General features: G+C 40.2%; 1 protein-coding gene across 1 annotated transcript in view; it reads left to right on the top strand.

Annotated features, from left to right (window-relative positions):
* MYO3B (myosin IIIB) overlaps positions 1-27,876 on the top strand; it is a 638,187-nt gene that overhangs the window by 346,927 nt on the left and 263,384 nt on the right. The window contains exon 9 of the mRNA XM_082465327.1: positions 15,475-15,630. Within this exon, the coding sequence (XP_082321453.1) occupies positions 15,475-15,630 (156 nt within the window). The remainder of the gene's footprint in view (positions 1-15,474; positions 15,631-27,876) is intronic.

Consider the following 27,876-nt stretch of genomic DNA (forward strand, 5'->3'; position numbering starts at 1 on the left):
TTATTGGAGTATAATTGCTTTACAATGGTGTGTTAGTTTCTGCTGTGTAACAAAGTGAATCAGCTACATGTATACATATATCCCCATATCCCCTCCCTCTTGCCCTCCCTCCCACCCTCCCTATCCCACCCCTCTAGGTGGTCACAAAGCACCGAGTTGATCTCCCTGTGCTATGCAGCTGCTTCCCACTAGCTATCTATTTTACATTTGGTAGTGTATATATATCAGTGCTACTCTCTCCCTTCATCCCAGCTTACCCTTCCCCCTCCCCGTGTCCTCAAGTCCATTCTCTGCGTCTGCCTCTTTATTCCTGTCCTACCCCTAGGTTCCTCAGAACCATTTTTTTTTTTAGATTCCATATATATGTGTTAGCATACGATATTTGTTTATTCTCTTTCTGACTTACTTCACTCTGTATGACAGACTCTAGGTCCATCCACCTCACTATAAATAACTCAGTTTTGTTTCTTTTTATGGCTAACATTCCACTGTATATATGTGCCACATCTTCTTTACCCATTCATCTGTTGATGGACACTTAGGTTGTTTCCATGTCCTGGCTATTGTAAATAGTGCTGCAATGAACATTGGGGTGCATGTGTCTTTTTGAATTATGGTTTTCTCAGGGTATATGCCCAGTAGTGGGATTGCTGGGTCATATGGTAGTTCTGTTTTTAGTTTTTTAAGGACCCTTCATACTGTTCTCCCTAGTGGCTGTATCAATTTACATTCCCACCAACAGTGCAAGATGGTTCCTTTTTCTCCACACCCTCTCCAGCATTTATTGTTTGTAGATTTTTTGATGATGGCCATTCTGACCGGTGTGAGGTGATACCTCATTGTGATTTTGATTTGCGTTTCTCTAATGGTTAGTGATGTTGAGCATCCTTTCATGTGTTTGTTGGCAATCTGTATATCTTCTTTGGAGAAATGTCTATTTAGGTCTTTTGCCCATTTTTGGATTTGGTTCTTTGTTTTTTTGATATTGAGCTGCATGAGCTGCTTGTATATTTTGGAGATTAATCCTTTGTCAGTTGCTTCGTTTGCAAATACTTTCTCCCATTCTGAGGGTTGGCTTTTCGTCTTGTTTATGGTTTCCTTTGCTGTGCAAAGGCTTTTAAGTTTCATTAGGTCCCATTTGTTTATTTTTGTTTTTATTTCTGTTTCTCTAGGAGGTGGGTCAAAAAGGATCTTGCTGTGATGTATGTTATAGAGTGTTCTGCCTATGTTTTCCTCTAAGAGTTTGATAGTGTCTGGCCTTACATTTAGGTCTTTAATCCATTTTGAGTTTATTTTTGTGTATGGTGTTAGGAAGTGTTCTAATTTCATTCTTTTACATGTAGCTGTCCAGTTTTCCCAGCACCACTTATTGAAGAGGCTGTCTTTTCTCCATTGTATATTCTTGCCTCATTTATCAAAGGTAAGGTGACCATATGTGTGTGGGTTTATCTCTAGGCTTTCTATCCTGTTCCATTGATCTATATTTCTGTGTTTGTGGCAGTACCATACTGTCTTGATTACTGTAGCTTTGTAGTATAGTCTGAAGTCAGGGAGCCTGATTCCTCCAGCTCTGTTTTTCTTTCTCAGGATTGCTTTGGGCATTCGGGGTCTTTTGTGTTTCCATACAAATTGTGAAATTTTTTGTTCTAGTTCTGTGAAAAATGCCATTGGTAGTTTGATAGGGATTGCATTGAATCTGTAGATTGCTTTGGGTAGTATAGTCATTTTCACAATGTTGATTCTACCAATCCAAGAACATGGTATATCTCTCCATCTGTTTGTTTCGTCTTTAATTTCCTTCATCAGTGTCTTATAATTTTCTGCATACAGGTCTTTTGTCTCCTTAGGTAGGTTTATTCCTAGGTATTTTATTCATTTTGTTGCTGTGGTAAATGGGAGTGTTTCCTTAATTTCTCTTTCAGATTTGTCATCATTAGCGTATAGGAATGCAAGAGATTTCTGCGCATTAATTTTGTATCCTCCTACTTTACCAAATTCATTGATTAGCTCTAGTAGTTTTCTGGTAGCATCTTTAGGATTCTCTATGTAAAGCATCATGTCGTCTGCAAACAGTGACAGTTTTACTTCTTCTTTTCTGATTTGGATTCCTTTTATTTCTTTTTCTTCTCTGATTGCTGTGGCTAAAACTTCCAAAACTATGTTGAATAATATTGGTGAGAGTGGGCAACCTTGTCTTGTTCCTGATCTTAGAGGAAATGGTTTCAGTTTTTCACCATTGAGAATGATGTTGGCTGTGGGTTTGTCATATATGGCCTTTATTATGTTGAGGTAGGTTCCCTCTATGCCTACTTTCTGGAGAGTTTTTATCACAGATGGGAGTAGAATTTTGTTGAAAGCTTTTTCTGCATCTATTGAAATGATCATATGGTTTTTCTCCTTCAGTTTGTTAATATGGTGTATCACATTGATTGATTTGCATATATTGAAGAATCCTTGTATGCCTGGGATAAACCCCACTTGATCATGGTGTATGATCCTTTTATTGTGCTGTTGGATTCTGTTTGCTAGTATTTTGTTGAGGATTTTTGCATCTATGTTCATTAGTGATATTGGCCTGTAGTTTTCTTTTTTTGTGACATCTTTGTCTGGTTTTTGTATCAGGGTGATGGTGGCCTTGTAGAATGAATTTAGGAGTGTTCCTCCCTCTGCTATATTTTGGAAGAGTTTGAGAAAGATAGGTGTTAGTTCTTCTCTAAATGTGTGATAGAATTCGCCTGTGAAGCCATCTGGTCCTGGGCTTTTGTTTGTTGGAAGATTTTTAATCACAGTTTCAATTTCAGTGCTTGTGATGTGATTGGTCTGTATATATTTTCTGTTTCTTCCTTGTTCAGTCTTAGAAGGTTATACCTTTCTAAGAATTTGTCCATTTCTTCCAGGTTGTCCATTTTATTGGCATATAGTTGCTTTTAGTAAGCTCTCATGATCTTTTGTATTTTTGCATTGTCAGTTGTTACTTTTCCTTTTTCATTTCTAATTCTGTTGATTTGAGTCTTCTCCCTTTTTTTCTTGATGAGTCTGGCTAATGGTTTATCAATTTTGTTTATCTTCTCAAAGAACCATCTTTTAGTTTTATTGATCTTTGCTATTGTTTCCTTTGTTTCTTTTTCATTTGTTTTTGCTCTGATCTTTATGATTTCTTTCCTTCTACTAACTTTGGGTTTTGTTTGTTCTTCTTTCTCTAGTTTCTTTAGGTTTAAGGCTAGATTGTTTATTTGAGATTTTTCTTGTTTCTTGAGGTAGGATTGTATTGCTATAGACATCCCACTTCAAACTGCTTTTGCTGCATCCCTTAGGTTTTGGGTCATTGTGTGTTCGTTGTCGTTTGTTTCTAGGTATTTTTCGATTTCCTCTTTGATTTCTTCAGTGATCTCTTGGTTATTTAGTAGTGTATTGTTTAGCCTCCATGTGTTTGTATTTTTTACAGTTTTTTTTCCTGTAATTGATATCTAGTCTCATAACGTTGTTGTTGGAAAAGATACTTGATACAATTTCAATTTTCTTAAATTTACCAAGGCTTGATTTGTGACCCAAGATATGATCTATCCTGGAGAATGTTCCATGAGCACTTGAGAAGAAAGTGTTTTTTGTTGTTTTTGGATGGAATGCCCTATAAATATCAATTAAGTCCATCTTATCTAATGTGTCATTTAAAGCTTGTGTTTCCTTATTTATTTTCATTTTGGATGATCTGTCCATTGGTGAAAGTGGGGTGTTAAAGTCCCCTACTATTATTGTGTTACTGTCGATTTCCCCTTTTATGGCTGTTATTAGCATTTGCCTTATGTGTTGAGGTGCTCCTATGTTGGGTGCATAAATATTTACAGTTGTTATATCTTCTTGTTGGATTGATCCCTTGATCATTATGTAGTGTCCTTCTTTGTCTGTTGTAGTAGTCTTTATTTTAAAGTCTATTTTGTCTGATATGAGAATTGCTACTCCAGCTTTCTTTTGATTTCCATTTGCATGGAATATCTTTTTCCATCCCCTCACTTTCAGTCTGTATGTGTCCCTAGGTCTGAAGTGGGTCTCTTGTAGACAGCATATATATGGGTCTTGTTTTTGTATCGATTCAGCCAGTCTATGTCTTTTGGTTGGAGCATTTAATCCATTTACATTTAAGGTAGTTATCAATATGTATGTGCCTATTACCATTGTCTTAATTGTTTTGGTTTTGTTATTGTTGGTCTTTTCCTTCTCTTGTGTTTCCTGCCTAGAGAAGTTCCTTTAGCATTTGTTGTAAAGCTGGTTTGGTGGTGCTGAATTCTCTTAGCTTTTGGTTGTCTGTAAAGATTTTTATTTCTCCATCAAATCTGAATGAGATCCTTGCTGGGTAGAGTAATCTTGGTTGCAGGTTTTTCCCTTTCATCACTTTAAATATGTCCTGCCACTCCCTTCTGGCTTGCAGAGTTTCTGCTGAAAGATCAGCTGTTAACCTTATGGGGATTCCCCTGTATGTTATTTGTTGCCTTTCCCTTGCTGCTTTAAATATTTTTTCTTTGTATTTAATTTTTTTTTTAATAAATTTATTTATTTATTTATTTTTGGCTGCGTTGGGTCTTCATTGCTGCGTGCGAGCTTTCTCTAGTTGCAGTGAGCGGGGGCTGCTCTTCATTGCAGTGCGCAGGCTTCTCATTGCGGTGGCTTCTCTTGTTGTGGAGCATGGGCTCTAGGCGCATGGGCTTCAGTAGTTGTGGCTCATGGGCTCTAGAGTGCAGGCTCAGTAGTTGTGGCACAGGGGCTTAGTTGCTCCATGGCATGTGGGATCTTCCTGGGCCAGGGCTCAAACCCGTGTCCCCTGCAGCAGCAGGTGGATTCTTAACCACTGTGCCACCAGGGAAGTCCCTCTTTGTGTTTAATTTTTGATAGTTTGATTAGTATGTGTCTTGGCATGTTTCTCCTTGGATTTATTCTTTATGGGATTCTCTGCGCTTCCTGGACTTGATTGACTATTTCCTTTCCCATGTTAGGGGAGTTTTCAGCTCTAATCTCTTCATATATTTTCTCAGACCCTTTCTTTTTCTCTTCTTTTGGAACCCCTATAATTCGAATGTTTGTGTTTTTAATGTTGTCCCAGAGGTCTCTGAGACTGTCCTCAATTCTTTTCATTCTTTTTTCTTTATTCTGCTCTGCAGCAGTTATTTCCATTATTTTATCTTCCAGGTCACTTGTCTGTTCTTTTGCCTCAGTTATTCTGCTATTGATTCCTTCTAGAGAATTTTTAATTTCATTTATTGTGTTGTTCATCATTGTTTGTTTGCTCTGTAGTTCTTCTAGGTCCATGTTAAACGTTTCTTGTATTTTCTCCATTCTATTTCCAGGATTTTGGATCATCTTTACTGTCGTTATTCTGATTTCTTTTTCAGGTGGACTGCCTATTTCCTCTTCATTTGTTTGGTCTGGTGGCTTTTTACCTTGCTCCTTCATCTGCTGCATATTTCTCTGTCTTCTCATTTTGTTTAACTTACTGTGTTTGGGATCTCCTTTTTTCAGGCTGCAGGTTCGTAGTTCCTGTTGTTTTTGGTGTCTGTCCCTAGTGGGTGAGGTTAGTTCAGTGGCTTGTGTAGGCTTCCTGGTGGAGGGGACTGGTGCCTGTGTTCTGGTGGGTGGGGTGGATCTTTTCTTTCTGGTGGGCAGGGCCACGTCCAGTGGTGTGTTTTGGGGTGTCTGTGAACTTAGTATGATTTTAGGCAGCCTCTCTGCCAATGGATGGGGTTGTGTTCCTGTCTTGCTAGTTGTTTGGCATGCGGCATCCAGCCCTGGGGCTTGCTGGCCATTGGGTGGAGCTTGGTCCACCCAGCAGAGACAGAGATCTCTGGGAGAGCTTTCACCCATTGATATTGCTTGGGTCCGGGAGGTCTCTAGTGGTCCAATATCCTGGACTCGGCTCTCCCACCCCAAAGGCTCAGGCCTGATACCCGGCCGGAGCACCAAGACCCTGTCAGCCACACGGCTTACTCTTGTTTCCAACAGACCCTGCAGGCAGAGATCCATGAGACTGACTGATCCCAGTTCATTTTTTAGAGTAACGATCTAATTGTTTTATCTCCCTGTTCAAAAACGCCAGTTCACTGTGACTAAGAAAGAAAACCCAAACTCACTGGCATGGCCTTCTAGATTCTGAATAAGATGTTTGTGGTCAGATTTTCACTGCATCTATTACAATTGCATTATTCTGTTCCACTGTATTCCCCATATGAGCCATGCATTTTACCAATGGGCTTCCATTCCTACTGTACTCTCTGCTTAGAATGCTCCTCCCCTGTACTTCTGTCAATATCCCTTTCATCCTTTAAGACCCAAGTGTCATCTCTCATGTGAAACACTTGTTCTCCTAACTAGGATTGTTTACTTCATCTGAGCCACTCTAGTGCTTACACTTTTTAGCCTTGAATTATTTTTATTTATGTCTACATCTATTCTACTACTTGTCTCTAAATTCCATGAAAGCTAACATCTCACTCCAGGCATCTTTCCTTCCAAGCACTTGATGTAGTGCCATTCACAGTAAATACCTAGTAAGTGTTTGAATGAATCAGTGCATTGAATCCCACCTGGGTCTATAAATATTTCATATGTGTAAGTTTGGTATTATCCCAGAAGATAAATTTTTTATGGAGGCATGTATCTTTTGTTTGTTTCATACTCTCCTATCCACCACCCCAGTCTTGGAGTAGTCCTGAGCATGTAATGGTCATGCACTATGGAACTGGTTGTTCATTCTCATAGGGTACTGGGTACTAGCTGGGTACTGTCCATTGTAGGGAAAAAAATGCATACAAATGAGAATTATGGATTTAATTCTGGACAGCATGGCAAGTAGGATTAAGGGAAAGATTAGAATTCATATATTCCCTGGCACTTAAGCCTGGACTAAGAAGCAGACCATAACTGTCTTGTCAAAATGGAAACTGATTTTTGAATCAAAGAAATTAGCCAGACATTCAAAAACAGGAGTGCCCAGAGGCCTGAACTTGAAAATGCCAAAGTTCTTTGCTTTTGCTAAGTTGTCAGACACTAAAAGTCCCCATTCTCCCTGAACTTTGAAACTTCTGATCAGGACATCTATCAAATAGAAATTTTGTACTGAGTCGTGGGAATCACACTGAGAAAAAGTATCTAATTAATGGGCACACTGTTATTCAAGTCTGGCTCAAGGACCCTTTGCACATTAACATTTCTTTTTATAGCACTCATCCTGCTTGGAATTGGGTATGCTATGGCTGTCTTCCTCCAATGCGCTCCCTGTAACCCCACCATCTAGTACAGTGGTTGGCCCACATAGCTGGCATTTATTGAGTGCTTACTATGTACCAGGTACTGTACGTGGATTATCTCATTTACTGCTGACAATGACATTATTACCATTTTATAGAAGAAGAAACTGTGGCCCAGAGAATTAAATTAACTTGCATATCATCACATACCTATAAGAAGTAGAGTTAGGTTTGACCCTAACCCCTGCCTTTTAACCTTTATAAATTACTGCCCCAATGATAGGCACCAAACATTTTTAAAAATGAGTGAGTACGTGCGTCATGCTTGGGCGAATAATAGTGATTAAGTATACTGTTTTAAAATAAGTCAGACTGTTTTAAATATTTGAGATTAATAATAATTTAAATATAATAATATAATATACATTATATATGTTACATAAATCTATATTGTATCAATTAATAATTAACATAAATATTAATATCTTTAAAAACTGGACTTGCCAACATTTAGGTTATTTTGCCCTGACTTACCCACATTTTATATACGCATTTCCTTCTGAGTTCAGCCATCACTTCCCTCTGCTCCTCATCTTCCTGGGCTGCTTCAAGCAAATATTTCCTTAATTTCCACCTGAAGCCAAGACCTCTAACAGAAGACAGGGCCCACATCTGGTTTCCTGGCTGAGTCTAGGGCTGACCTGTGGCCAACCTCAGCCCCTTGCAGAAGCCTCAAAAGGCAGCAACAGCCAATACCCAGATCCTTGGGAAGCGATAGCACTGCAACCTGAGAGATGGAGCCATCACAGGATTCCCATCTCCCCGGGGCCATGCCTTCCCCAGCTCTTTGAACCAGAGGGTGGGATTTGAACGCAGATTTAATTGTCCAGTAAACTAGTTGCTGGGGCTGTGCAATGAAGTGATGGCTCATTTTTTTTCAGCACCCTGACTGAACCGCATGGTTAGAGTTGCCTGGAGAAACATGTTTAATTGCAAAGTATTGATACTTTTCCCAAATAAGGAAGAAGGAAACAACGAAAACAAAGAGGAGTGAGAAGGTGGTGACTTGGGGCCACTGGTTACAGCCCTTTAGACAGCCTTAGTCCTAAGACATGGACATCAGGATCTTCCTTGGCTACAGCATGTCCAGTGGAGGGTGTGCTCATCCCCAGTCTTTGCAACTTGGAAAGCACAGATGAAACTGAAGAGGGAAGTGGCAGTAACAACAATAATAAGACTGCACCTCTGCCACCATGCCCTCCACTGGCTTCTCCTTGAACAGCTTCTGTGTCCCCTGAGCCCCATCTTGTCTTGTTCCTCAGTTCTGGCCTGGTTCCTCTTGACCCTTCTCCTCACTTTGCCTCCTTGCTTGGCATTTTTACTCCTTTTTCCTTGTTATAGTAAACTCTTCTTCCCTCGGCCCCTCCTGGCCATGGCCCCCAGGTTGTCCCCCAGACAAGCCGCGCTTGAGGATCTAGAATTTCTGCTACCATATCTCCTTCCCTAAGAATACAATGAGTTAGTCTGGACTTTTCTAATTATTTACTATTGATCACGGGATCAAAGACATAAAGGTAACATGAAGAGGTAGTTGTGTTCACAGGTGTCATGCAGGCCACGACCCCGGGTCATTCTGGGTTACGTGCGGTGGCTCTCTGCCCTAGGACCGCCCTCCAGTCCTGGACCCTCTTTTTGCATTGAGACTCTCTCCAGCTACCATGGTGCACACTCCTTAACTCTGGAGGGAGATTCTGTTCTACCTGTTCTTAGAGTTTATCTTTCGGCTTGAAACCACCCTACTCTTTTCCTCCAGTCGTCTTCTTCACCTTCTGAGAGTCTTCTCTGGGTGACAGAAGTTGACTCTTCTCTCTCCCCAGCCTCATGCTTCTGGAAATGCCATGTTCTTCCACTTCTGTTTCCTTCCTGTGTTCCCTTGAGCTCACTCTGGACCTTCAGTGCTGATGGCTTTGTCTAAAGGTAGGGCTGACTTGCTGATCTTTCTAACCCTGTACCTGCCTTCTCCTCATCCTAGTGACCTCCGGCAAGATGCCAGCTGCCCTGTGGTCCTGCTGCCCTGTAGCCTCTCTTCCACTTTGCCACACAGGATCTGCTCCCATTACCCACCTCATAAAAAGAGCTGAGCTTCCTGTTCTAAAACCCTCCATCCTACCCTTTGAGGCCTTTTTTCTTTCGGTGAATCCTGACTGTTTTTCTCTGATTGATAACCCTAGATCTGCCTCGCTGAGACATATGCTCCTGGTTCTCACTTCTCTGTTTCAGGTTAGGACCCCACTTCCCCACGCTACGTGTGAAGTTAGTGTACAGTTTCAATTCTCACCAGTGAGACTTTAAAACGCCACCATGTGCAATATTTGCAAACTTCATGAAAACTGAAATGGAGTTAAGTATTCCACCAAACGGGAAGGTTTGGTTTTGCTGAAATAACATATGCAATGTCAAGTTTCTCAGCCTGCCTTCTTTTGAGGCATTAGTCATCTTGAGAAAATGTTTTTGTCATAGTCCTGTCTTCCAAAATGGAAATTTCCTTCCAAGACAGAGCACCATGGGCTCTGATATTTAACCTGTAATTAGTGTACCCTCTGGAGGATTTCTCCTCTTGATGCAGAGGCCTCTTTGTCACTCAGGCTTCTGTCTGCTGATGATAGGAAGTGCAGATGCAGTGCATCACAGGGCAGGGAAATGCTTGCTCAAATCAGAAACGTTTAGATATTTGGTGCCAGTGGAAACACTTAATAATCTAAGCAGCAAACCCACAAGAAAACAGCAGTAAGTATAAAAGACAGAATATTAAAAAAGAAATGAGAAGAGACGTAAGTCTCAAATTTTCATCTAGTTTTGCCCCAATGTGTGGAATAAGATTGCTCACCCTCCTGCTTTTCTCACCAAGTTCACCAGTATTTTTAGTTTTTGACTTGATCAGCTTCTCTTTATCAAGTGTAGTTTAGTCATCAGTAAACATCCGTTCGTGACTCTTGATAAATAGCTCCCCCTTGCAGGCGTCTGATTCTTTGGTTATGAAATGGCAGTTTACAGTGGCAAGGCAGCCGTGTCTCGACAGCATGATCCTCTGGGAGTGAACGGAAAGAGTACAAGCACTGCCAGCTCCAGAGCCCAACGCAGGAGACCGACCTTGTTTCTTGTTAAGAAATGCCTCCTGGACTTCCCTGGTGGCGCAGTGGTTAAGAATCCGCCTGCCAATGCAGGGGACACGGGTTTGATCCCTGGTCCAGGAAGATCCCGCATACCACAGAGCAGCTAAGCCCATGAGCCACAACTACTGAGCCTGCGCTCTAGAGCCCGTGAGCCACGACTACTGAGCCCATGCGCCCAGAGCCCATGCTTCGCAACAAGAGAAGCCACCGCAGTGAGAAGCCCACGCACCGCAACAAAGAGTAGCCCCCACTCACCGCACATAGAGAAAGCCCATGCGCAGCAATGAAGACCCAACGCAGCCAAAAATAAATAAATAAATTAATTAATTAATTAATTAAAAAAAAAAGAAATGCCTCCTTTTTGCCTGTTTCTGGCAGAGGCCAGGCTGGGAGATCCCAGCAAATGGCTGCAACAACCTGTGTTTAATGTGGTGACACTAATGAATTCTGAGAATTAATCTTCAGCCAAGAATGCATGATGGAAGGTACTAGAATTTCAAATTAGGTAATGGATTAAATTTCCTTCAGGGCTGAAATTTGCTTCCTTTTTCTTCTCGTGGACTTTTCTGTCATATTCAAACCACCTTCCATGGCCTTGTAAATCCAGGTAATACATCTCATGGTAGTTTTAATTTTTTTATTCTTTTGTTTTGTATCTTAGCACAGAGATAACCACACCTAAATCCAGATTTTAAAAAATGACTTTTTAAAAGTCTGGGGCTGAAAGAATTACTTATAATTTTGGAAAAAAAGCAGCATTCCCTAAATTTAGTCCTTGTTCAGTTTCTTTTTTCCAGAGTAAAAGATTCTGGGAAGAACTGAGCTTGGTGAATGTATTTCCCCAATTCGAGACAGTCTTCTGCAGAAACTGCAGCCTACAGGTGTCTCAAACATGCTGGTGACAATTAGGGGCTCTGAGTGTCTCCCCTCAATCAGCTGAGATAAAGACTCAGCCGCCAATTTCAAGAGCCTAGTACTGATTTCTCACAACAGAGCTTCCAAGGATGTCATTTGCAGGGCCCTGGTTCCGGTGATACAAAAAAGGATCTGTGGCCGAGTAAGTTTGGAAACATGGATTTAAACAAAATTAAGCTGTTTTCTTTACCTCCATACTTCTAAGAACATTTAATATGCTCACACGCACTGTGAAACTCCAGATTTACTTGGTTTAGAGAATCACCAATGTTTCCCAAACCTTTTTGACCAGAAGACTAGTTTCATTTTTCAGTGGAATGTCTCATGTGTCTAGTGTTTCACCCAACTTACCTCACACTGGCTGGCCCCGATTTTCCCATACAGAAGTCAACGTTTTATTTTCTTGTAAAAACGGCTCAATCCCCTGCTGGGGGAAAATATTCTGCATCTGGAATTTGCAATTCCTGGTTTAAGAAGCAATCTGAAAATGAATAAGCATATTATAACTTCCTTAATTTTCCATGTTTGTTCTCCAAATCAAGTTAGAGGATTTAATCATGCTTATAAAAGGACATGGAGGCTGTCAGGAGTTCTTACCGATCCCGGCTGTCAATTCTATCTTAATCCACTAAATCCCTGCCTGAAAGGAGAATAAGACAGAAATGGCAAGCTGACAAACATAATAGTATGAGTTTGGGGCACAAAACTGCAACATCTTAAGCAATAAAGAATATGCCCTAGTTAAAGTTGGTAAAAGGACTAAAGCAAAGAATTGTTCTTAGATGTTAAAAGGAGGCAGCTTAGGAGGTGAAGGTCAACGTTCTGGTGACCTCCTGAGTTCCTGGCTACACAGCTTGCCTAGGCTGGCTTCTTTCATTGCTGATCCAGTTTCCCAACCTTGAAATGCCTTCTACATCTTCTCCACATATTGAGTTCAATTTAGTTCCAAAAATTCCCTCCAAACTCAGCTCAGTCCTCATTCTTTCCATTAAGCCTTCTCTGGCTGCCCTGCACCCACTGCTGCCTAGTATTGTTTTGCACGTTGTACCTGTGCCATTTTAACAACACATTGCAGAGTAGGAGGGGTTCTCTCATGGGAGCCAGGGAATTGACCTCATCACTATCAGGACTTGACCTCAACTTCCTCACCTCGTAAAAGAAGGGTTAGAATAGAAAATCTTGGTCCCCTAGCTCCAAAACCTTATGCTTTCGTGTGACTATTTCTTATTCTAAATATAAAAGCAAACACTGGCTTCTGCTGTTTCCTGTGTTTCTCTTATCCTTCCATCTTTATAATAAGATTGTCAGTCTTTGAGGAAAATGGTCATAATTTTTTATGAATTCATCTGTTTTGACTAATTCCAGCTGTGTAATAAATGTTTGCTGAACAAATGAAATGATATGATTCCAATGACCTGGTATCTAGTAATGCTTGACTTTCTCCATATCTGCTCCTAACATAGAACTTTCCTCTATTTATCAGTAAAATAATAAGTCCATTTCATTCTGGCTCTTTGCTCCCCATGAGAAAAAAGTATGCAAGAGTGTTTTAGAATAAGGCTCTACCCTCAAGGTCTTCCTGCCCTTCTCCTTAAGATCCGCCAATGCAGTTGGATATGTCACAGCTCTGCTTAGCATTCTTCCCATATACACTCGGTTTCAGTCTTGCTGATCCGCTGGTATGACATTCAGCCCACTTGGGCCTTACTGAGAGAACTAACAAATAAATCCTCTTGATCATTCCTTCAGAGAGTAGAACGCCTACCATCTTTATTTTTTGGATCTCCAGGAGACAACAGATTCACTGTTGTTTCTCCCTTGTCTGATTATCTCACTTTATTATTTGGTCCTCATTTCTCTTACTCCCTCTGTGATCTAGAGAGAGATCCCCTCCAAAATACCAAATGATCTTGCAACCTTGTTTGCAACCTTGCTCTCCCACTGGATGCTAAAATTATGAAACAAGATATAGCACCTTTAATTGCACCCCCAGAATCTAGCAGACACCTATTTTCATAAGGCTGGAGTATGGGTTTCCTGGCTTCTCTCAAACCCTATCTAAGGAGCTTTAATCACCGGGAGTACTGTTCCAAGGCACCCATCCTGAGGGAGAAGGTAGAGGCAGCGCCTGTTCACTTTCCCATTCACCTGCTCTGAATTTCCTATTAATTGTTACACCTCCCACTTTCAGCCCCCTTGAGTTTACTCATCTGAAGTTTTGACACTAGTCAACAAGCAGTTGAGAGTTGCCCAGAAAGCAAAAAAAAAAAGGTGGGGAGACCGATTAAGAAATCCATCTCCCTGTGTTTGGGGATATACTTGGGTACAGGGAGTATGTCTATTTGGTGATGAGAGACAGATGTAATGTGACCTGCGCCAGATCCCTGGACAGGCTTAGCTGGGGGTCCCAGCAGTTCCTGGTCTCCCATCCTACCCACGCCCTCTGGGAGGGCGGGGGTATGTGCAAAGCCACCATGTCCATCTTCAGTAGGAATTCTCAGAAGACACAGACTTTATTTGGGGTGTTTTTATACACCATCTCTCAAGCTAGGAGGATGAGGCATACACCTGTATTACTGACCGTATAAACTACCAAGAGGTTCCTTTTTTCCAGGTGCTTAGGGAAACGTTAGCATGTATTTTCCTTTGGTAGTCACATAATTATATATGGATTAATATACATGGAATCTAGGGAACATTGCTGATGTAAAAACATGAACGGAGTACTTTTTTTAAGCATGTGCACTGATTTTTTTATTTTTAGTAGGAAATATAATAGATTAATACAAAAGGCCCCTGGACCCATAAAAGTCAAATGATTGATTTCTCCCCATAGCGAGACAGAGGTGGTATTTATAGTCGTGCAGGCAGCAGAATGGAGATAATCTAGGTTCTTTTGGCTTTTCTAGCTGAAAGCTCCAGTTCCAATAGATAGGAAATCCCTGAATCAATTCTAAAACGGGGTGACTGGGAAATTTACTGAATATCTTTCAGGACTAGAAGTCGAGCGATGCGAAAGTGGTTTGAAACGCAAAGATTAAGGCCCTTTTGTAAAACCAACAGTTGAGGATTGTTCTAGGAACTCTGCTTAAATGTTTTGAAAGGATGCTCAGCGTGAGGCTGAACATTTTACCATTTGTCAGTGCGTTTCATCATTTTAAATATGTTGTGTTTTACATGTTGCCGGCATGTCACTATTGGGAAAACTGGAAACATTTATTTCATGGAGCGGGTAGAATGGCATCTAGTATTTATCCTAAGCCTTCCAACGTGAGCTAAATAAAAACTGATAACTTAAAAGGGCGGATGTTGAAATTTCTTCCTCCCGTCAAGGGCAGCTACTCAGAATGGAAATGCAATGGTAATTGGAGGGGTATTCATCAGATTCAATTTCACTAGAGATTTCCTGTGTCAAAATCGTCTTTAATAACGTACATCACACAGCAAAATGTACTGAATCATTGTTTTCTTTGAAAAGGGCATTGAACCTGAAACAGAAAGTGGTTATATCGGTGCGGTTTTAACCAATTAACCACAGAGGAGTTTAAATGCAACCCAATTTTTACCATTTTGTATGGACTTTTTGTTCCCTGTTTGAATAATTCCATTCCAATTCATCTGAACTATATTGTAGTCACTTCCTGTTCTGAGGTTTTTCTGCTTCTTCAGAAGATATTAGAAATCAAGGGGTTGAATTTTCTCTGTGAAAGTTTCTTTATGATTCGTTTCTATCCTTGCAAACTCCTAAATGCATTTTCCCCACCACCAAATAGTGGACATTTCATATACTTCTAAAATAAAGTATATAGACTAATCAGCTTGGCTCCATTGTAAACATTTTTCTGTAATGAAAATTCAGACAGAAAATTCAGTCTGGCCAGTCTATTTTTCAGTGTTTTGAATATTTCAAATTAAATTGATTGTGTTTTCAATGTATATTTAAAGCGAACTAAAATAGATTTCTGATGTTTTGATCAATTCAACTATAGAGAATGTTTTTTCTGTTCTGGTACCTATGAATAAAGAAAGAGCTATGTAAGGTTAGTGATCAGGTTTTATAAATGAGCTTTTTCTCCTCCTCTCTCCCGTATTTACAGGGGAGCCAGGTTTCTAAGATTGTACTTCACTTGTTTGTTGATTTTTGTAAACAGGTGTCTTATTAAGGATTTTGAAAAGCGGCCTTCCGTCACACATCTCCTCGACCACCCATTTATTAAGGGAGTCCACGGGAAGGTTTTGTTTCTGCAAAAACAGCTGGCCAAGGTCCTTCAAGACCAGAAGCATCTAAATCCTGTTGTTAAAACCAGGTAGGGTCCTCGGCGTCTTCCTGCTTCCTCTCTCTGGTTATTTATGAAAAAAACGGCATGTCATGTGTTTTGATTTGCCCAGCATTATTACCGGTAATTATCACATCCGTGCATTTTAAAGTTTCATTTACATGGCATTAAGTACTCCACGCCCGGTGGATGAGAGCAGGAGAGCTTCAGAAACAAGCTGCCCATTTGTGCTCTTATGGCTAATTTCTCTCAACTGTGGCTGAAATCTCACTCCACCCTCATGTTCTAGTTAAAAACCAATGCATATATATTTATATTTAATATACATGTAGGTTTTTAAAAATTCCACCAATAAAGAAAACTGGATGAAAGCAGCCACGGCTGAGATTGTGTGAGAAATCTTTACTTGGCTATTGCAGGCTAGAGAGTAGAAGTATAAGTATAAGGTGGTTTTTGAAAGATTACACTGGAGGCTTTTTCTCTAAAGTGCTCTGAGCCCATTTTCTTAGTTAAAAATTCCTTAGAGGCAATTTAGTATTTTTAAATGATTTTTTTCCCCAGATATCATCTATGCTATCTAAAGCAACTGTGATTTTCCCCCTCTCCTATTTTTATAGAGTAGATTAAAAAAAATAAATGTTTATTTTCAAGGGCAGTTGCTTAAAACAGTATTCTGTGGTGGTCTCTAAGAAATAGATCTTTGGTTTCTGTCCAGAGGGTGGCAGAATTTCTCTTTAAAAAAAACTAAATGCAAATAAAGCTGCTTCCGCAGCTCAGCAATTATTTGGTTTTACAAAACTGGCCAGGATGCAGATAAGCTCTAATCCATTATTACTAAAAGAACATTCAAAGGACTGGAGGTGAAGAAACTAAAATATCACAAGTCACAAGTTCTGGAAATATTCGTGTATTCTGCAGAAAACTGTTTACAAATCAAAGAGCATCAGAACTCTAGGAGCTAGAGGCATAGTTTCAAGGTGACTGTATCTTGCTGATTTTCACCCCCCCCCCGCCCCCCACAACCCAGTTTCCCTTTTTGATAGCTCAAAACAAATTTTTCCTACTCTTTTCCCTTTTCCACTGCAACTTCTCTTTCTATGGCTTGCCCGTGGGGTAGAGAAATGCAGAGAAATTCTTGTAACTTGCTGCCTTTTGAAGCAGTAGAATTTGTGTTTAAGCCCCAGGGAACTGAAATCGTTTCTTCCTCTGCTTTTGTTCCTATCCACCAGCCACCACCCCTCTACCATACACATGCACACACACACACACACACACACACACACACATACACACACACACACACACACACACAGAGCACCGCCATCAAAAATGAAGATGAAATAAAGTACAAACCAAGCAAAAAAAACAAACTCAGAATTTAAATGCTCTCCGTTGAATCAGGTATCTTCTTGTTTCTTCTGATTTCCTGCAGAACAATTTCTGAAACTTAGTTGCAAAGTTATTCAGCTTTTCACTTTTGCCTGAATTTGCCTGTCCAGATGTGTGTCCTCTTTTTAAACACTTTTCTCCCTTTACCATAGAAAGCCAGGACTTCAGGCTCTCTCACCCCGTCTCTAATTTCTCTTTATCTTTGTTAACTCCTTTGATGTCAAAGGCCTCATATGGTCAAAGACCCTTCTCTCAGGGTCTTTGTAATCTTCAGTTTCACTGAGAAGTTTGTGTTTCTTTGAAAAAGTCACTAAAAAAATACAACCTCACAAATAGGTATCAAAACTTTAACCAGCCACTTTTTTAGGAGAAAGGAAAATTCTAAAGGAAACACGATGCATGAAATTAACACATCTTACCACCTGTCCTACACTATTACTTCCTCTTAGCAAGTGGCAGGGAGTTGGCTACATGGGTGTTTTTTTTAAGCCCATCCGGAAAAATTCTCGAATATCATTTGATGCTGGTAATTCAATATATTTAAAGTTGTGAGTTTCCAAGTTAAGGTGGAATAAACAAAGAATAATTGATGTGAGCGCATAGATGAGTGAGGTGAATACCCAATTTACATTTTTCTGCACAATTATGGTCACACAGCAAGTGGTACAATGCAGTGGTTAAAAAAACCCTGACTCTGCCAGGTTTGAACCCCAGCTCAACCACTTATGGACAAGTTATTAAATTTTTCTGTTCCAAAATTTCTTCATCTATAAGATGGAGATTATTTTGAGGGTTGAGTCAATACATTAAAAAATACTTAATGTTGATAACAGAGTTAAACCTCAGTCAATGGTAGCAGTAGTTGTAGAAGTTGTATACGTTGTGGTCTGTTTAATTCAGTCCTCCGTTTCTTTTGGCCTTAATCTGTGCAAATTCATCTCTATTTACGTACCAAACAACATCATGAAAATAAACAGTACTGAGATACTAAATGTTAAAAATATAAATTTCTGTCTCTTTTTTAAAATCTAATTTATTCATTTATTCATTCCAGAGATATTTATATGTGTGTATGTGTCAAGCCCTCTGCCGAACAGAGGAAATCAGATACAGTTCCTGATAAAGAGCTAATAGTCCAGTGTGTGAAACAGACAAGAATCAGATGAGAAGAGCTCAGAATGAAAAGTACCTGGATAGAGGGTTGCCCGGAGTACCTCCCAGAGTACCTGGGAAGGGTAGACCCTGGAAACTGGTGGGAAGGTGATCCTTGAACTGTCCTGAAGAACGAATAGAAGATAGTTGGGGAAGGGGGGTTATTCCACGTGGAGGAAAGAATGAGCAAAGGGTAAAGGCACAGAGGCTGGAGAGAGCTTAGGGGATTTGGTGAACAATTAGTTGGCATTGCTGGAGCTTGGCATGGGATGTGGGGAGGGAGAAACAAGGCAGGCAGGGGCCAGGGCATGATGGGCTAAGGAGCTTGGATTTGTTCCTTAGACACTTGGGAGCCACAGAAGGATTTCAAGCAGAGATGTACTTTAGGAAGATTGTTCTGATTGCAGTGTGGAGAATGAAATGGAGCTGGGCAAGGCTGGAGCTAGGGAGGCTAGTGAGAGCAGATTGTGGCAATTGTAAATAACAGAAGGTATTAAGGTAATGGTATTGTCAAGACTTAGTGGTGAATTGGATGAGAGATATTAGGGAAAGAGAGAAACGTCACAGGGTCTACCTGAATTGGCTGCCTCCCTACCCTGGTTCAGACTGTAATCACACAGAAATTGCAAGACACTCAGAGACAGAGACCAGTAAAAAGACTTACTTTGCTTCTTCTTCATATCCTATCAAATGCCATGCATAGCCTATGCAATGCCATGTATTTCCAGGTATTACACAAAGCTTCCAGCTTTCTGCCCAAAGAAGTGTTCTTCAATGGTCCAAACAGTCCTGAGACCCCCAACTGCAGAGACTTGTTTAGTTTTGAGAGCTAATGCAGAGAAATGAGAACTACAGCCTACAGGGGGAAATTTTTTTACTGTTTTTTACTGTTTTACTGTTCCTGCAAAGGCAGGGAATGTTCTGTCCTCTTCAGTACTTTCTCCAGGGGCGAAAGAAGTTGGTATTTTCAGGGGCTTGCAGAGAAGAAGGCAGGTTCTTAAAGGATGGGGAAGAACTTGGATAGGTGAAGGGGAGGATCTTATATAGAGGGAGACATTGAAAATAGAGAGAAGGTAACAGAGGAAGCAAGAGGGAGGGAGATCAAGCACCTAAGAGGAAGATTGAACTTAGAAAGAATCTCTAGGTTGAGAAAGACACAGAAAGGTTAGATGAAGATATCCAGAAAATTTGAGAGGTGGGGAGCAAGAGGCAGAGGAGATACTATGAGGAAACTCATGTTGAATGGCCTTTAGCTTTCCAAAAAAAAGTAAGCAAAGTGGTCTCAAAGTTGGAAGTGAGCTGTGGACTCCAGGGAAGTGTTAAATCTTTGAAATAGCCGCTATGAGGAGTATGATAAAGGGTTCATTAAAGGTGGACATAACGATTGCGCAATAGCACAGAAAACCCAGGTGGAACTTAACTGAATAGCATTACGTTGTAGTGAAGTTAATCAGTGTTTAAGATAATGCATGTAGAGCATTCAGGAGAGCATTTGGCATTAGAACCTCTGCAAAATTGTACCATCAGCACCATCACCTTTTCCATCTATCATCTCTACCAATTCTTAGCCGCAGGAGTAGGAGTAGAGAAAGCAGATACTGTGGTCTTCTTCAGGCTGGAGACTGGCTTGGATGGACATTGATGGGTGGACACGGGGGCAAGAGAATCTGAGTAGGAGAGTATCCTTGAGGTCTTTTTGGAGATTTGGAAGAAAGTGAAGCCAGAGTGGCTTATTGACTTTGAATGTGGGTCTGGGTCAGGGCAGTTACAATGGAGTTACATGTAACTGGCAGTTACAATGAAGACAAAAAGCAGATTCAGTGAGAGGATGGTGAGAAAAGAGATTGCAGAACTGAGTCCTCGGGAACTTTTTTTTTTTTTTTTTATACTGCAGGTTCTTATTAGTCATCAATTTTATACACATCAGTGTATACATGTCAATCCCAATCGCCCAATTCAGCACACCACCATCCCCACCCCACCGCAGTTTTCCCCCCTTGCTGTCCATATGTCTGTTCTCTACATCTGTGTCTCAGCTTCTGCCCTGCAAACCGGCTCATCTGTACCATTTTTCTAGGTTCCACATACATGTGTTAATATATGATATTTGGTTTTCTCTTTCTGACTTACTTCACTCTGTATGACAGTCTCTAGATCCATCCACGTCTCAACAAATGACTCAATTTCGTTCCTTTTTATGGCTGAGTAATATTCCATTGTATATATGTACCACATCTTCTTTATCCATTCGTCTGTCAACGGGCATTTAGGTTGCTTCCATGACCTGGCTATTGTAAATAGTGCTGCAATGAATATTCGGGTGCATGTGTCTTTTTGAATTACGGTTTTCTCTGGGTATATGCCCAGTAGTGGAATTGCTGGGTCATATGGTAATTCTATTTTTAGTTTTTTAAGGAACCTCCATACTGTTCTCCATAGTGGCTGTATCAATTTACATTCCCACCAACAGTGCAAGAGGGTTCCCTTTTCTCCACACCCTCTCCAGCATTTGTTTTTTGTAGATTTTCTGATGATGCCCATTCTAACTGGTGTGAGGTGATACCTCATTGTAGGTTTGATTTGCATTTCTCTAATAATTAGTGATGTTGAGCATCTTTTCATGTGCTTCGTGGCCGTCTGTATGTCTTCTTTGGAGAAATGTCTATTTAGGTCTTCTGCCCATTTTTGGATTGGGGTGTTTGTTTCTTTAATATTGAGCTGAATGAGCTGTTTATATATATATATTTTGGAGATTAATCCTTTGTCCGTTGATTCGTTTGCAAATATTTTCTCCTATTCTGAGGGTTGTCTTTTCGTCTTGTTTATGGTTTCCTTTGCTGTGCAAAAGCTTTGAAGTTTCATTAGGTCCCATTTGTTTATTTTTGTTTTTATTTCCGTTACTCTAGGAGGTGGATCAAAAAAGATCTTGCTGTGATTTATGTCAAAGAGTGTTCTTCCTATGTTTTCCTCTAAGAGTTTTATAGTGTCCAGTCTTACATTTAGGTCTCTAATCCATTTTGAGTTTATTTTTGTGTATGGTGTTAGGGAGTATTCTAATTTCATTCTTTTACATGTAGCTGTCCAGTTTTCCCAGCACCACTTATTGAAGAGACTGTCTTTTCTCCATTGTATATCCTTGCCTCCTTTGTGATAGATTAGTTGACCATAGGTGCGTGGGTTTATCTCTGGGCTTTCTATCTTGTTCCGTTGATCTGTGTTTCTGTTTTTGTGCCAGTACCATATTGTCTTGATGACTGTAGCTTTGCAGTATAGTCTGAAGTCAGGGAGTCTGATTCCTCCAGCTCCGTTTTTTTCCCCTCAAGATTGCTTTGGCTATTCGGGGTCTTTTGTGTCTCCATACAAATTTTAAGATGATTTTTTCTAGCTCAGTAAAAATGCCATTGGTAATTTGATAGGGATTGCACTGAATCTGTAGATTGCTTTGGGTAGTATAGTCATTTTCACAATGTTGATTCTTCCAATCCAAGAACATGGTCTATCTCTCCATCTGTTGGTATCATCTTTAATTTCTTTCATCAGTGTCTTATAGTTTTCTGCATACAGGTCTTTTGTCTCCCTAGGTAGGTTTATTCCTAGGTATTTTATTCTTTTTGTTGCAATGGTAAATGGGAGTGTTTCCATAATTTCTCTTTCAGATTTTTCATCATTAGTGTATTTCTGTGCATTAATTTTGTATCCTGCAACTTTACCATATTCATTAATTAGCTCTAGCAGTTTTCTGGTGGCAGTTTTAGGATTCTCTATGTATAGTATCATGTCATCTGCAAACAGTGACAGTTTTACTTCTTCTTTTCCAATTTGTATTCCTTTTATTTCTTTTTCTTCTCTGATTGCCGTGGCTAGGACTTCCAGAACTATGTTGAATAATAGTGGTGAGAGTGGACATCCTTGTCTCGTTCCTGATCTTAGAGGAAATGCTTTCAGTTTTTCACCGTTGAGAATGATGTTTGCTGTGGGTTTGTCAAATATGGCCTTTATTATGTTGAGGTAGGTTCCCTCTATGCCCACTTTCTGGAGAGTTTTTATCATAAATGGGTGTTGAATTTTGTCAAAAACTTTTTCTGCATCTATTGAGTTGATCATATGGTTTTTATTCTTCAATTTGTTAATATGGTGTATCACATTGATTGATTTGCGTATATTGAAGAATCCTTGCATCCCTGGGAGCAAGGGCATTTATCCTGTGATAAATCCCACTTGATCGTGGTGTATGATCCTTTTAATGTGTTTTTGGATTCTGTTTGCTAGTATTTTGTTGAGGATTTTTGCATCTATATTCATCTCCTTGGGAACTTTTGAGAGATTATTGGGAACTAGTCATAGCTGAACTTGTGGACAACTTCAGTGGAGGAGAAATAAAAGTTTTTAAAGAATTGACAAAGAGGAATCTTGAAATTAGAACGTGAGAAGAATTAACAAAGTGATTGGTAGGGTATGGGAAAACCAAAGACTGGAATTAGGGGAAGGAGTAGAGAGAAAGGAAAATGGGGGTTAAGTGCTGGAGAAGATGGTACGAGAGGGTGATGTGAACTTTTTAAAAGAGAGAGATTGGTTAGGGAGAACAATGGATGGAAAAAGGCAGAGGGGAGCAAGGAGGGCACTCCTTTCCCCACCCCACCCCCCACCACGAGTGGATGGAAGGTGGAAGGAGGCAGGAACATTATGAGGAAATGGTCCATTCCAGCTATGATAAGGAAATAGACACGTATTCAGGAATAAGGCTAGGAATCATGGAGAGCTCATTCACAATAGAGCAGAAGCTGTACTGTGTATTGTTGACTGAAAAAAAAATGCACAACCTAAAAGTTGAGAGTTACGTTTTATTTGGTGGACAAAAATGAGGGCTTAAGCCTGGGTCACAGCATCTCAGATAACTCTGGGAGACTGCTCTGAAGATGCAAGGCGGGGAGCCAGGATATGTAGGAGTTTTTTTGCAGCAAAGACCAGGTGGTTGATTGTTACTTAAAGAAAACCAGATATCTCAAGTTAAGGAATTTAGCACTTTTCTGTATATGGGACGATGCAAGAGTCTGGGCTCACTGGAGTCATTCCTTCCATATGCACCTCAGCTATCTGGGGCCAGTGTCCTGTGCTTTCACATCCTGAGTCTCCTCAAGGTGCACAGTTGCTGGGTGGCTGCAGCAGTTGACTGCTAAATGATGGGCATCAGACATCCTGTTTCCATCCTCAGTTCCCTCAGAACTCATCTTGGTAGATGCCGTAATGTGATGGCTTGATGGCTGCACATCCTCTGTTCGCTGATAAGGCAGCCGATATTTTTCATTCACAGTATAAAGAAGAGCTTGAATGGTGAGGCCCCACCGCTCCTCTCCTGGTGTAAGTGTTCTAGCTCTTCTGAATGGTGCAGTTTCTTGGGACAGCCAGACTGTGATCCATTCCCATTGCACATTATGTATATGAGGCACCTATGGAGAAATGACACTGTACTATTTGAGATTTGATACCATTTCCTGATGCTGATTGAATGAGTGAAATCATTGGAATTTAAGTTTTTCCAGTAACTTATAATTTTTCTATAGCATATGTTCGACTCAGGAACAGTAGAGAGGTTATGCATCCAAGGCTGACTCTCAAAGGAAGTCACATAGCCCTAATATTCTGTGATCAATAGTTTAGGGCTACATTTTTACTTAACCTGTCAGGGATGCTGTTAAACAATTTGGTCATTTCCTTTACATCAGCTCCCATTTCTTTGACTTTCAAAAGGAATTTTTCCCCAAATCACTTTTGCAAATCCCTGAATTCATCAATATTATCTGGTATATCATGTCACTATCAAAGTTAGAGACGTCGACATGAAAACATGCTTTTTAAAAAATCACTTCACAAGGGTTAGTGGGAAAAGTGCAAAACCTCTGTCTGCAATTAGAGTAGAGGCAGGAAAAGCGCTGGTTGGCTGTGCTGTGACCTGACCCACTCCCACCTTCCAGCCTCCCATCATGGACTCAACTTCTAGCCTCAGGAAAATTGCAAAACCCAGCACATTGTTTGTTCCCCTGTGGGTGGTTTGGGACTAGCTGAAACCACAAATGTTAAATCCTCAAATGCCAAGGGTCTACTACCAAGTATTACTTGGTAGAACAATTAAGTTGCTGATTGTTTCCCTGCTCTGTTTAATGGATTTTGATTCTACCCTTGCAATTTGCCTGAGGCTGATTAAAACAGTGACCTCAGCTTTTCTGATTTCTTTTCAACCAACAGCAGTGGCCCTTAAAAACAGATTTGTCACTGACTGCTTCACTGCTGAGCTTTCCCTAGTAAGTCTTGCTCACTCGCTTCCTCTTTTACCTGCAAACATGCACCCCCCACCACATATATACACATACATCACATTACATACACTGTTGGGTTCTTGGAATCCTGTGCAAATGAATGACTTTTGAATGATTACTTCATCAAGTGCTGAAGATGCTTGCCACATAGCAGGTTAAGGATTTTCCTGTTTTCCTAACAGACAAGAAATAAATCCATACCCTGATGTAATCTGCTATCTATCTCTATCTATAACTGAATGAGTGAATTAATATTTAATTTTCTGCTGGTGTCACTGATTCTTGCTGCCTAGAGAAGATAGCTATATCAAATACACTTAATATAATTGATAAGATGCTGATCTATTGAAATTCTGGTCAAAAACAATGCTTGGATGAAAAAACAGGGAGATACTATAGAGATTTCCACCCAAATAATTCTTGTATTTTTTAATCTATGTATTATAATGTTTGTTTGATAGATATAAGCTTAAATTTCAGATCAAGATCGAGCTCATGTAGTTAAAGTTATCTAGGTGGTAACTTTACTCATATTTGGATCTCAGTAGGATGGTGTTACACCTAGATGCTTTGCCATTATTTTTCTCATGCTAGGTCCATGATTATGTGATTATAGTAAAAAGTTTCTCTTTCATCCACTCTGTTATCAAGAGGTACACTGAAATGGAAATAATGATTTGGAAGAAATATTCAACATCACTACCTTTGTTGGAGTAATAGTACTCTATCCCCAATTTTGAGTAACATTTTCCTTACTATATGAGATCCATTGAATGTGGCGATAAGGGAATGGTTCCTCTAATCTATCCAAATTGTCAACTTGTTCCTGAGCTTTGTACATGGCTTCAGAAGCCTTTGTCTTAGACTCTTGAGGACCACCACCTTTGAGCCTGGACCCTCTCCCTTACTCCTTTTCTTTACTCCTTTTTTCTCCACCCCCAACAGATTTTACTTACTTATCTGGAATCCGGTGGGAGTGTTAGTCATTTTCCACTCCTTCCGGTTCCACTCTTGGATGGAGGAAAGGGCTCTGATCCTGAGTGTAGAGGAGTGGAGGTAGAGGTGGCCTTCCCAATGTTCCTCCTGCCATAGGACGACTGTCTAAAAGACCATCAGGCATTTTTCAGGGCAGAGTTTCACCTCTCAATAGCACATCCCCTGTCATTTTTAGACTAAAAGATTTTGTTTCAAATATCGTATATTAACACATATATGTGGAACCTAGAAAAATGGTACAGATGAACCGGTTTGCAAGGCAGAAATAGAGACACAGATGTAGAGAACAAACGTATGGACACCAAGAGGGGAAAGCGGCAGGGGGTGGGGTGGTGGTGTGATGAATTGGGCGATTGGGATTGACATGTATACACTGATGTGTATAAAATGGGCAACTAATAAGAACCAGCTGTTCTTACAAAATAAAGATTTTGTTTCCTTCCTACCCTTGAATTATAATTTAGAGGCCTTCCTTCTATTCTTTGTTCTTCAACATAGTTGGACACGAAGGGAAGAATGCCTCCTGCCATACCTACGTGAAGCTCCTGCAGCCCAGTGTGGACCTGCCTACATGGATGTTACTGCTTCCACAGGCAAAGTTGACAGACAGGAACAGGCTAAGGGATTAAGGAATCACTTTTGGACAAAATATATAATATTTTGTCAATATTATTCATAGGGCCAGCAGCTCAAACAAAGAAGTCTGCAGGCCCAGTGATGAGATATCAAAGAGAACTCCCAGAAATGGTTTCAACCATAATGCAGGTATAGAGATTAAATTATAGTGAAGCCAACAGCACTTTAGGACTTTATTCCCCCAGTGTCTGAACTAACCTGGTACCTTCTACAGCTTCTTTCCCCCCTCATGGGCTGGACCTAAGACATTCCAAAAATCCCCCATCCTCTGTCTCATTTGTGCCCACTGTTGTTTTAGGGGAGCTCCCAGTCTCCACCTCTGGCTCTGTCTCACCCACTCCTCAGATCCAGTTCTTATTCTCCGCCCATTGCCTTAGACCTGATGTTTCAGAATTGCCCTCATTCCCACCTTACTTGAACTGGGGACTCAGACACCAGTTTCCCCTTTTCCTGATCCCTGAATCCTTAGGTCAACCCTTCTCACCACTACCTGCCCCACACCACACCAAAACCAAACTCCAAGAACCAGCCTAAGCCAGGGCTTTGAGTCTCATCCTCTCTAAGCTTTAACCCCCAAACTCCATTTGTCTGGGAAGCCAGGCTTGGCAAACAACATACTTAGGGCTTCATGAAAACAAATAGAAAATCTAGCAAAAAGCAGTACAGACTTTGTTGGGATTTGAAAATATCTTCTAAATCATCAAAACTATAATACCTTACCATATACTCTTAATTTAATAGAATGCCTTTTGCTTTATCCAACCATTTACCTATCTCTCCATTCCTCTAAGCTTTGGAATACTCAATCCAAAGTTTTTAGTTGGAAATCTGTAATTTTCACATTAAACAAGGAATTCTTCAGCAAAAATTGATAATAGATGCTATTCTCAAGTAAGGCACTAGGTGGAGCATGTGAACTTAAAGGAAATTTAAGTTGATGGTTACTGGTGATAACAAATTATTTAACTCAAAACTGTAAAAAAATTTAAACCAAATTTCTTTTGATTAATTTTAACTAAAAATAGACAAATATAAAACAATGTAACACTTTTAATAAATATATGTACTCTAGGATAATGTAAATTAAAAAAGATAAAAATTGGAATAAATAATTTTTTTCTCTTCATTCTCTCCAAACACTATAGCCAAAGCAGGAAAATGAAGCACGTAGCAGTTTCAGAAGAACACTAGTTGGGGAATACTGAGATAGGGCTGGAATATATTTTTTTCCCTGAGTGAGAAAATGAAGTGGTCTGTATCAGAGTGGAAATACCTTGCAAGCTCAGATTTGCGGACAGCATCTGCATGATTCCTGGAGGTTAAATCTGTGAGATAGATATACAGATAAGCTCTTCAGGGTTCAGAAGATGACAGTTTCGATCCTGGTGGTATTGCATTGTACATGTTCACAGTTATAGTCACGACTTTCTACTAGAGTTTATTTATTTGTGATATTGCAAGTGAGGTTTGTCAATGCTTCCATTTTTAGTTGGCTGTAAAAATGTCATCCAGCGTGCAGTTTGACATCCCTATATACAGTTCAGGCTGACTTCAAGTCCAGGTCAGGAGTTACTGGAAGAAAAAAAAAAATCTCAGGAAACTCACCATTGACTCAGTGATATTTTGAATTCTGATTCCCCCGGTCAGCCTGTTACCATATACTTCTCAGAGTACCACGCATTCTGTCCAAGGTATTTAGTTGCATTCAATGTGGAGACAGAATGGAGAGTACTTACTTCATCTTACCCGAACCAGAGCTGTGGATTTTTTTAAAATTCCTGACTTTCTT

Source organism: Balaenoptera physalus, assembly GCF_965194825.1.
Source record: "Balaenoptera physalus genome assembly, chromosome: 6".
In the NCBI taxonomy this organism is placed as follows: Eukaryota; Metazoa; Chordata; class Mammalia; order Artiodactyla; family Balaenopteridae; genus Balaenoptera; species Balaenoptera physalus.